Source organism: Nicotiana attenuata, chromosome 3 (assembly GCF_001879085.1).
Source record: "Nicotiana attenuata strain UT chromosome 3, NIATTr2, whole genome shotgun sequence".
NCBI classification, from domain to species: domain Eukaryota; kingdom Viridiplantae; phylum Streptophyta; class Magnoliopsida; order Solanales; family Solanaceae; genus Nicotiana; species Nicotiana attenuata.
In genome coordinates, this window is record NC_031991.1 from 30,970,340 (window position 1) to 30,982,341 (window position 12,002).

Here is a 12,002-nt window from a genome sequence, read left to right on the forward strand (position 1 = left end):
TAATTCAAAGACACGTCTGACATACCAAGAACGTGGAGACATTTCTTCTATATTTCGTAAAAATAAATTCCTATAAGAATACCTTTTCTCAAATTTCTAAATTGATCTGAGACAAGTTAAACTAGTATTTCAAGTCTAGTCTTGAGGATTATTAAGTCTAAACCCCAAATAAGTCTAAAGTAGGTGGCATTTGTAGGCATCTAAGTTTTATTGGATTTAAATCCATAAAGTTATTTGGAATATATTTTAAATTATAATAATCCAAATAAGTATTATAGGTTAATATAATTAGATTTTAGCTAAGTACAATAAATGAGTTGCAATAAATAGATCCAAATATATTGGGCCAGCCCATGCAAGTAGGGCTATAAATGATGAGCCCATTTCATTAAGCCCAAAAAAACTATATTTTCCTAGAGGCCCAGTTTAGTGCCACGTGTCAAATGACGTGGTATGCCGAGTCAAACAGAAGAGTTAATAGGATCATGTCACATGTCAAAATGACAACGCATGCCAAGTCAAATTAAAAGGCCAATGAAATCATGCCACATGTGCAAGTGACATGTTCTGGCCAATCAAATGCAACCTTGTCACGCTTCAATCTGATTGGTCAAAATGAGTTTGTTCTCATCACAACTCTTCTCTTCCACAAATATAAATAGGGATCTTCATAACTCAAATAAAGGGCACCAGAAATTATAACAAGTAAGAGAGAGCTCGTGGATCAAACGGCGTAAATTCTTCTACAAGCTTCGAGTTTCAAGCAATCAAGATCAAGTCCAAGAAATCAACTTCAAGCTCAAGAACGAAGAACAAATGAAGGTTCAAGGAGGACGAGTTCAAATCAAAGTTCGTGCTAGTTGAATTCAAGGTCATCATTCGTGAAGACACGCATAAATTCAAGATCAAACTCAAAGGCCCTTGAATTTATCTTAGAAAAGAAGAACTAGAGGATTCATAGAAATTATAACACTGATATCGTTTGAAATGAAATATTACAATTGTTGCAATATTTTTTGGTGTCAATTATTTTCTTGACGCAATTTTATTGTCTATAGCATACAAATAGTCAATGGACTAATATTCATAGTATTTTATGAGTAACTGGCTAATATTAGTAGCAATTTTGCTTGGAAAGGCTAAATTAGGTATAGTTTTCTAAGAGATATGGGTTCTATGAATTTTATCATTAAAACATAAGTTTTTAATATGACATTACATGTCAAATGAGTTTTTTTTTTTTTTTTTGAGCCAAAAAAGTAATAGTTAGGCTCGTTATTATTCCAAAAAAAATAAAAAGCAAAAGTAACGTTGATAGATTATTTCATAAGTTGAGCAATCATTCATAAGTTGATAGAAAATCCGAATACATGTGTACGACATGAAAACCATGTACTTTGTAAATACTATCTCTAACAATTACTCCTTCCGTCCAATTTATGTGAACATAACTTCTTTTTAATTGGTGCCAAAAAGAATGGCTCATTTCCTTATTTAAAAATAATTTATCTTTATGCAATGATCTATAGCCACACAAAATATATATGTCTTATTTTACACTGTAAGTTTAAAAGTTTTCTCTCTTTTTTTATACTCTGTATCCAGTCAACATAAATTAAAACGGAGAGAGTATTATTTTTGAAATTATGTGTCACAACTTGACTATAATGCAATCATAGTGAAAGTTGAATAGTTAAGTCCTTAAACAATACCGAAGAGCCAAGAGTAGCAAATATATTAGTACTTATAATCGGTAACGAATCTCAAAGTCCTACCATCAAAATTTTCAACGGGGAGTCTGAATATTAGTATTATTATTGATTCAACTTTCTATGGTGTATGCTACTGCTGTTTTTTTATTCATTAAATTATACATTTATCTATCTTAAACAGATGTTCAGAGAATAGATCTAACAATTAAAAGTGTGACGTAGTGGTTCTCTTTTTCTTTTTGTTTTTTCCTTCTTTAAGATGGGTGGTACCTTCCTCCTTATCACTCAAAAAGGCTCAAACAGTCCTCTATACAACACAAATTCAGCAAAAAAATAAGTGAGATAGAGAGAGAAAGGGGAGATGGGGTTCACAGAGAAACAAGAAGCTATGGTGAAGGATTCTTGGGAAAACATGAAGCAAAATATTCCTCAACTCAGTCTTCGTTTCTTCTCCTTGTGAGTACCACTTATATATATATATATATACACACACTTTTATCTAGTCTGGATTTGCTACTGCGCGTAAAAGTGTGATGCATACAATATATTTTTTCCCTATTTGGGCTTCAATATATTTGTCCATTTGATATAAAAGGGAAGGTAATTTTAATGTGGCCGATTTGACAGGATCTTGGAGATAGCACCAGCAGCAAAGAACATGTTCTCATTCTTGAAGGATTCGGACGAAATTCCTCAGAACAATCCTAAACTTAAAGCCCATGCTGTTAAAGTTTTCAAGATGGTTAGTAGTTATATATATAAACATTTTTTTCCATTTTATCTTCCTTTTAAGCAAGGATCTCCATTCGTCATTTTTTTGGATATGTTCTTAGAATTAATTTGATGCAACATATTCAATAATATTGTCTTATGGTGCTTAATTGGACATTTCGAAAAATATTATCAAGTGTATTTTAAAAAGTTCGCGGTAACATATATTGAAATTATCACAATCTCTACGTACCTCATATTTCCCAACGAAGGATAAGGACCGTGGCATGCACATGCTCACTTCGTCTGGTTATACGCATTAGCTTGGAAGTTTCTGCTTGCATTTTCCGTCTTACTATTTTATATTTTTTTTCTTTTCATGGAAGTTTCTTGAAAAGTTTATTGGTTACTCCACTACTTTTTATTTCATTTTATATGAACTCCAATCCAAAGAATCATTATCTTTCTATCTTTATTTTATGATCATATAAGTACCATGACATATTCTGACTAAGGATAGTTTTGGTATGTGCTAAAAATTAATTTTTCCTCTTAAACTTCGTGTCCAATAAACAGTGGCGGATGTACATGGATACTTATGGGCACTTGAGCACCCATTGCTTTTAACCAAATTTAATAAATTTGCATAGGCAATTATAAAAATAATTAGATAAATATAGAGTGAACACCCATAACTAAACTTTTTTTCCTCTTCTTTCGAATTTTTTATCGGCGAGCACCCATCACTTTAAAATTCTAGATCCGCCACTGCCAATAAAACATCGTTATATAAAAATAAAACTTAGGGAATATTCAATAATTAGGAAAGTAAAGTATTTTCACTAAAATCAAACAATTATATATAATAATCCAAAAAAGAAAAGAAAAGAAAAGAGAAAAGACTAATATAATGGTTGAATATTTATAGACATGTGAATCGGCCGTTCAACTGCGGGAGAAGGGTGAAGTGGTGGTTGGTGAGACTACGCTCAAGTACTTGGGATCCGTCCATCTCCAAAAGGGAGTTATTGACCCCCACTTTGAGGTAATTTTTTATTTCCCCATAATAAATAAAAAAAACAAAGAATTTTTAACTTCTATATAATTAAAAAAACATTTATATATATGACTGCGTTTGTGTATTAATGTAGGTAGTAAAAGAAGCATTATTGAGAACAGTGAAAGAAGCAATGGGAGAGAAATGGAGCGAAGAGATGAAAGAAGCATGGGGAGAAGCCTACGACCAGTTGGCTGCTGCCATTAAAGCTGAGATGCACGTTGAGGCTGCTGCAGCCTAGGCCTAGCGTTCATGTTCTTTGTTTCTTATGTATGTGTGGATTATATTTTGTCCTTTATCCGTTCACTTTTACTTGGCAGATATACTAAAAATAAATTTTCAATTTTACTTGTCACTTTACGCATACAAAGAGAAGATAACTTTTTTTTCCTGTTGTATCCACAGTATTTATTACTCATTTCAAATCATTTTCTCAAATCCAATAAAATATGCATCCATTATTATGGGTATCATGATAAATTATGCACTTCATTTATTATTTCTTAAGGGGCGTCAAAAGTCAAAACGTGCCAAGTAAAAGTGAACAGAATGAGTACGTTACAATGAAGAATCTTAGTTAATTGTCCCTTCCAAAAATGAATAAATGGGTGTGCTTGATCATACATATTCCTCCACTTTGGATACTTAATTATCATATACTTCATCGTTTACTTTTACTTGTCCACTATATTAGAAATACATTTTTACTTTTACTTGTCCAGCTTAGCAAATCAAGATAAAGGCAAAAAAATTTCTTGTTTTACCCTTATCATTAACTACTCATTCTCCAAATTATTTTTCGATACTTTTTCAAATGTTGTCATTATTATGGGTAATCGTAAAATACATAATTTACCCTGATGTCCTTGTTCTCCTTGAGACAAGAATGGCTGCCTATTGGGTTGTCAACCTCTATATAAGCTTGTCACTAAAATCATAGTGAATAGGATAAAGTCCTTACTCCAGACCATTATTGGGCCATCTCAGGACAGTTTCCTATCTAACAGAAGAGCTGCTGATAATACCATAATTGTTCAGGAGTACATCACTCATTTCCAAAAAATGAAAGGAAAGAATGCTAACATGATCCTCAAGATAGGCTTAGAGAAATCCTTTGACAGACATCAGTGGTCTTTCATCAAGGACTCCCTAATGTTCTTCAAGTTCCCACCAATATTGACAAATTTGATCCTATCATGTATATCCACTAGCTCCATATCCACCCTAGTCAATGGGAGCCAAACTAAGCCTTTCAATCCTACAAGAGGAATCATCCAGGGAGACCTCATATCCCCATACCTATTCATTATTTGCATGGAGAGGCTCTCAAGGAACATTGACCAGGCAGTCCTGAGAAAAGACTGGTTTCCAATCACCATCAGTAGGAATGACCCAAAAAATCTCTCACCTTTTCTTTGTTGATGATCTCACACTCTTTGGTAGAGCCAATAAAAAGAGTTGTGATGATATCCTGGCTACCTTAGATGAGTTTAACAGTGCATCAAGCCAAAAGGTTAACTTCCAGAAATCCAAGGTCATCTTCTCAACCAATTACAAATAAGATTGGGCTGTTAGCTGCAGCTCAATGCAAGGAATTAGGAAAAGCAAAGATTTTGGTAAGTACCTAAGTTTCCCCATCTTCCATAAAAGGCCTACCAACAGAGATTTTCAATTCATCATTGATAGTATGAATACTAGGTCGGTAGGCTAGAAAACTAAAATGTTAAACATGTTGGCCGTACAACTTTGGCCAAATCTAGTCTGGGGAGCATTCCCAGCCATGTGATGAACTATATAAAGTTACCCTCTCACATCACCAACTAGATAGATAAAATCCAAAGAAACTTTATATGGGGAACAACTGCACATGATCAAATTGGATACTATCACTTAGCCTAAGAACAGGGGGTCTGGGCCTTCAACAAGCCCACATGAAAAACAAAGCTAGCCTAACCAGTCTAGCTTGGAGACTATACAAGAACACTGACACTATGTGGGCTAGGGTACTGATTGGGAAATACTGTAGTGGTAACCATCCTAGATCTAAACCTAAACTAGGACTTGGCAATGTATTCAGGAAGGATCCCTAATATGCAGCCCCTCAACACAATCCTCCAGGGGCCTTGGCATAACCTGACTTGACCATTAAGATCGACTCCATCCTCAGCAATGGGGAATGGAACCTCGATGTTATTCACTACCCCATCCCCAGGGACATTAAGTGTGTTATTCAATCCACCTTAATCCATATTTCTAGCAACTCTGAGGATAAACTTATTTGGAACCTCAATGAAAATGGGCTTTCAGCTCCATATCTGCCTACAACCTGATTAGCTCTGAGCTAAACCCCAGTACCAGTCCTGATGATTACTTTGGCTGGATTTGAAATCTAAAGGTCCCTATAAGATAAAAATCTCCACTTGGATGATGCAACATAACAGACTTCCCACTACCAAGCACCTAAACAACATAGGCTTAAATATAAGCCCAATATATCACTTGTGCTTCTCTGGAGTGGAAGACATAAATCATATCTTCTTTGAATGTACAAATGCCAGAACATTCTGGTAGTCCCTATCCCTAAAGTGTACTAACAAGACCTCTCATCCACACCTTGTGTTTTCAATGGTCCACTGGGAGGATACATGGCAAAAGGTCAAGAACATGCAGTTTAACAATGCTATCAGCTGGAAATCCATTCTTCCTTTCTGTTTCTGGAGCCTATGGCTCACTAGAAACAACAATCTTTTTGAAAATAATAAGAACTTTGCCCCTGTTAAAAAAATCATTGCCAAAGCCACTAAATACTATCATGTGGATGTCCAACCAGGGATAAAGGTGAAACAACTGCAATCCACATCAAATGGGAGCCACCACCTCCTGGATCCTATAAGCTCAACGTTAATGGGTTTGCTTGCCAAAATCAAGAGTAGGAGGGGCTGGGGTGTCAATAGGAATAGCAGGGGTGACTGGATACTAGGATACATGAGAGGCTTACCACATACCACAAGCTTAGAGGCTGAACTTCAAGATCTATGGCAGAGACTCAAAATAGCCTTTGAGCACAAACTCACACCTCTACAAATATGCATTGATTCTGAATTTTAAGGATGATAAATAAGGGAAACCTGCACTTTAACTCTATTATCTTTGAATGCAGGTCATTGATGGAGCAACTGGGGAACCCAGTACTAGGACATAATTTCAGAGAGCTTAATCAGGTGGCGGACCTCCACGCAAAGGAAGGAGTAGAAATGAAGTTATTTGATAAGATAGAAATTATGACAGGTCCTCAGGTGTTTGCAAACAAGGCCCTGTGGGCAGACATTTAAGGAACTGTTTTTGAACGTAAATCCAGAGGGGGATCCCATTGTAATGCAAGACAATGTTAATACAATTATTGGGAGTTGTAGCTCTCAAACAATGATGTAAACATTTTACTATATTATATAATTATCTAGTTCACCAGAAAAACATCTGAATACAAAAGTTCAAACGATGAGAAAGAGAAATGCCCCTATATACTCTTTCCGTTACAATTGAGATGAGATAGTTTGACTTGAAGCGGATTAAAAAAATAAATTTGTGGTTCTAAAAGTTTAAGAGGAAAAATATTTGTGAGACCACAATATTTATATGGCTATAAAATTTTCTCATTAAGGGTAAAATGAGTAAATAAAAAGTTTAAATTTGAATTATTTTCAAATATAAAAATATATCATTTTTTTACCGACTAATAAGAAAAGTATGTCATATAAATTGAAACAGAGGGAGTAGTAAATAGTGCAAATCGAGGTTCTTTAACAGAGGCGGAGCGATGGTTTGAAGCTTATGCATTCGGGATTCTAATCCTTTTAAGTTATTGGGTTCTAAATTAATAATTTTTGCATATGCAATGAATTTTATAAGACAAATACAAGGTTTGAACCAAAGCTACTGGTTGCACCGAACCGATAGATAACATGTTGGCTCTGCCCATGTTTAGAGACGACTCAACCCAATTCGGGGCCTAAATTCAAACTACAATGCGAGGCCTTAAGCTTTTCTTTAGAAAAAAAAACTTGTATCATTATTTTTATTTCAAGTCCATTTTCCTAACTCTGTGAGATGCAAAGTTATCAATAATGTTTTTATAATCTATTTCTTCTAACAATTCATTTTCAATTGATAAAATAGCTAATCTATTAAATCTTTCTTGAGACATTGTCAAAACAACAAAAATAACGAATTTTAAACAAAAAATAGTAAAAGGTTTGACAGTAAAATCTAATTGACTAATTCAATTGATAAGTTGATACCAAAATAACTTTTTGCTACTTCTATGCTTAAAAACTTGAAGAAAAACAAAAACAACACAAATTTCTTTTTTTCGTGTATGTACAGAAAATTAAAAAAAAAATCCGACCTTACCTTACCACCTTCGGATTTTGTTCCACAAGAAAGAATGACAAAAATCTTGTATGTGCTTTTGACAGAAGGGAGTACTTGATGAAGAAGGTAAAGAAGATAAAATAATATGAGGATGTAGTTATAGTTGTAAGAATATAAATATCAAAAAAAAAAAAAAAAAAAAAAATCAATCCCAAAAAGGTTCTCTTTTCCCAAATAACGTTCCATACTTCCGAAGTGAAAAAGGATTTATATCCCCTAAATATGCTAATGGATAACATCGGTAATAAAGTAAAGTTCTTTTCCTTTTTCGTAAAAATATTGTACACGATAACAATAACCCAGTATAATCTCACAAGCGGGGTCTGGGGAGGATAGGATGCACGCAGCCTTATCGCTACCCTGGAAGGGAGGTTGTTTCCGGCTAAAGAAGGTGAAAGAAGCCCTGATAGCAAGTAATAAAAAGACAAATAGTTAGGAAACATAAATCGAAGATAGCAACAGAGAATATGGAAGGGGTACCGATAACAAGTAATAGCAAGATAACATATTTAGAAAACTAAATCCAAGGTAGCAAACGAGAATATGAACGAAATACTGCTAGCAAACTACGGAATTACTGATGGCAAGTAATAACGGAACGAGACATGCGAATATAGCAAACTAAAGAAAAAAGGTTACCGTACTAGCACTAATACTACCGAAATAGAGAAGACAAAGGGTAACGCTCGACTACCTACTAACCTTCTACCATAATCTTCAACCTCCACACCCTTCTATCTAGGGTCATGTCCTCAGTTAGCTCAGGCTGCGCCATGTCCCGCCTGATCACCTCTCCCCAAGACTTATTTGGCCTACCTCTACCCCTCCTCTCACCTCCCAATATTTTTTTTTAAAAAATTACACAAACCTAAATTACTAAAAAGATGGGGCCTTCAAACTTAGGGGGCCTAAAGTATAGGTGTTAAACGGGCCGGGTCAGCCCGGTTCCGGACCTACCCAGACCGGTTAAAATCGGAACCGGCCCGGTCCGGTTAAAGGGGGCTGGGCTGGGCTGGGTTAGGGGGGCCGCGCGAGTTGCTCCGTTTACTTTTTAAATACCGGCTACCCGGACCGGTACAACCCGTTAGATGAACAGTGCCGTTAAACCGGTTAACCGGCCCGGCCCGGACCGGCCCAGACCGGTTTAATGGGTAAATTTTTTTTTTTTTTTTTTGGGAGCTTTACATACCTGTCTAATTTTTAAAAACATAATAGTGGTATATTCTAGTATAAATATTTTATATCTTACACATACCATGAATATACCAATTATTGTATACTAATTAACATAATTTAAAATTGTTGGAATTTAACATATATATCATACACATAATTTGCAAGTATGATACATGTAATAATAGTGGAATACTTTTGTCACTTTTTTGTATATTTTACAGTGGAAATTGCTTTGAGTATATATTTTATAAGTCTTGATTATACCCTGCGTATATATTTTATACGTATTTAAAATGAAAGAAATATAATTTAAATCATATAGGAGTATTATATAAGGTAAAATGCCGGATCCTAGGTTATAAAAAATATAGTGTATATATTTAGGGTATAAATGCTCAAATCATAAATATACAACAAATAAACAACTTGATACAATGTAAAAATACATAAGATAGGCATTAAATATATTTTAGTACACAATAAAAATACATAAGATATTAATTTACTTTTTAAATGCAAACTTTAATTTTGTAATTTTGAGAAAAATGCAGCACTTGCAATTTATAAGTGCAATTTTTTTCCATCTTCCTTGTACTCTTTATATTAATACAAAGTATTAATATAACTTACAATAGTTATACAAAATACAAAAAAAATAATAATAAAATACACTAAACCCGGCCCGGCCTGGCCCCCTCAACCCGTAACCCCTTACGGTTCAATTTTTACCCGGATGAACCCGAACCCGTTAAACCCGTTAAGCCCCAACCCGTAACCGGCCCGGACCATAACCCGTACGGGTCCAAAAAAAGCCAACCCAGCCAGACCCGATCCACCCGTTTAACACCCTTAGCCTAAAGCCCTTGTGCTTCACACCGCTTGGGCCTTTAGCTGCCTGTTCCTGTTTTCTAAGGAGTAATTTATGATTACTCATTGAGTTTAAAATACTCATCTCATGAAAAATGAGATCTCCTAATATTGACAATTTAGTAACTTTAACTCTATTTTATTTTTGGTCGAAGTTACTTAGATCTCCTATTTCTAATTAATCTTAAAGAAAAGAAAAAAATGGCACAGCCTAAAAAGAAGAAGTAAAAATTTGCCTCAAGGTGAATAAAGTTTAGTAATGGATTTTTAACACCGTATACCCCTCTATAAATCTCTTTACTCACTATGCCTTAATTATGAAAGTTACATTGTATATCCATAAAGAAATTACATGGCATATCTTGATAGAGAATCAACCACTATTAGTAAGAGGATAATATCCCTTAAATGTAGGCTTAATTGTTGAAACGTGTACTCAGCAATTTTGAGATTCACATCTCTCCTAATTAAACAATATTCCTATTTTTCTTCAGACTTCTTTTATGATATTGTATACTCTATGCCTTCAAATCTTCCTATATATTTTGAACATACCATAATATTTTTATTTAGAATACAATTTAAATCGAATATATCACAATATTCTAATAACAATTATAATATCTAAACCAAGCATATCACAATATTCTAATTTAGAATATATTATTCAAACTAAATATACCATAATAATTTAATTTGTAATTTAAAATATTTTAATTTGAAAAATCTGATTTGAATATTGCATTCCAAATGAGAATATTGTGGTATGTTTGATTTGGATACAATATTCAAAATTAGAATATTATCGTACGTTTGATTTGAATATTGTATTCCAAATTAGAATATTGTGTTATGTTCGATTTGAATATTGTATGCCAAATTAGAATATTATAGTTGTTTAATTTGAATATTGTATTTTTCGTTGGGATATTGTGGTTTATTGGTTTGAATAGCATATTCTAATACTTTATTTAGTTTAGATATTATATTCCTAATTAGAACATTTTCACTTCTTTTTTTTTTCATTTTATTAAATAGATGAAAGAGAAGAACAAGATATGAGGACTTCATAGAGAAATTACTGGGGTTTGAACTTTTTGGTGAACATGTATAATTTCAATCCTTAAAACGTGGGATGATGGAGTGTTTTAAGGGAATAAGTTGGAGTGAGAGATAATTTAGTTTCTTAAAAGGTGAGATTTATTTAATGGCATATAATGATATTAAAAGTTTTAAAATAATAAACTTTTATAAAGTAGGTATACAAGGTAAAATAAATATTTCAAAGGTATGTGAAGTTAACTAGCATTTCTAGTGTGCGTATTGTGTAGATTACTCTTTAGTAATCGTGCACGGCCACTTGATGATCCAACAACAATAAATAGCTCCAAACAAGTTGAAGTTAAATCTCAGTATTTTATTTAAACCACTTGATGCATCCAAAAAAAGTAAAATAAAAAAGAAAAAGAACTTGTCCCCAAGAAGTAGAGGGCATGAACTTTAATCAAGTCACATAGAAAAGTTTGAAGTAGAAGAAATACTAAAGTTTAGCAAATACCCATCTCATGAAAAATAATTACCCACCCCTACCCCTATCCATTTTCTTTAACCTAGCCAAATGACTTAGCTACTAAATTGCCAAGCTAAACCAAGTCAATTCAAGCCAAGCCGAACCAAAATAAGTCAAGCCAAATTAAGCTAAACTAAGTCAAATGGATAAAAAAAGTTGGGATGGGTGGATAGGTAAGTTAGATAATTAGTTTTAAACCGGAAGGTATATATTGTAAATAATTTCCAAATGGGTAAAAAAATTAATTATTTTAAGATCAATAGATATTTTGCATAAATGACTCTATTTTCCATATTTGAAAGCTAGAATCTTTGTCTCTTTGCTTTTCTGGCCTATATGGCTCCACGAGAGTAGCCAAATCATAAATAAATAGAATTTATGTGGCATTTTTTGGCAAACACATGAAAAGAATGTCACAATTTTTTTCGAGTGCCTCCAACAAGTAACAAAAAGCACGAAACATGACAATTAAAAGTAG

General features: G+C 33.6%; 1 protein-coding gene across 1 annotated transcript; it reads left to right on the forward strand.

The window, feature by feature from the left end:
* Positions 1,851–3,960, forward strand: LOC109223472 (non-symbiotic hemoglobin 2). The gene is made up of 4 exons (XM_019387803.1): positions 1,851–2,168; positions 2,340–2,454; positions 3,352–3,468; positions 3,575–3,960. The coding sequence occupies exons 1-4, from the start codon at positions 2,074–2,076 to the stop codon at positions 3,719–3,721; spliced, it is 474 nt and encodes a 157-aa protein (XP_019243348.1). The 5' UTR covers positions 1,851–2,073; the 3' UTR covers positions 3,722–3,960.

What these genes read in the sequence shown, in the direction of transcription:
- LOC109223472 (XM_019387803.1), top strand. Translation starts at nt 2,074, where the DNA reads ATGGGGTTCACAGAGAAACAAGAAGCTATGGTGAAGGATTCTTGGGAA. An exon ending in AGTCTTCGTTTCTTCTCCTT is followed by an intron (nt 2,169 to 2,339) that starts GTGAGTACCACT and finishes CCGATTTGACAG; the next exon opens with GATCTTGGAGATAGCACCAG. An exon ending in TTATTGACCCCCACTTTGAG is followed by an intron (nt 3,469 to 3,574) that starts GTAATTTTTTAT and finishes GTATTAATGTAG; the next exon opens with GTAGTAAAAGAAGCATTATT.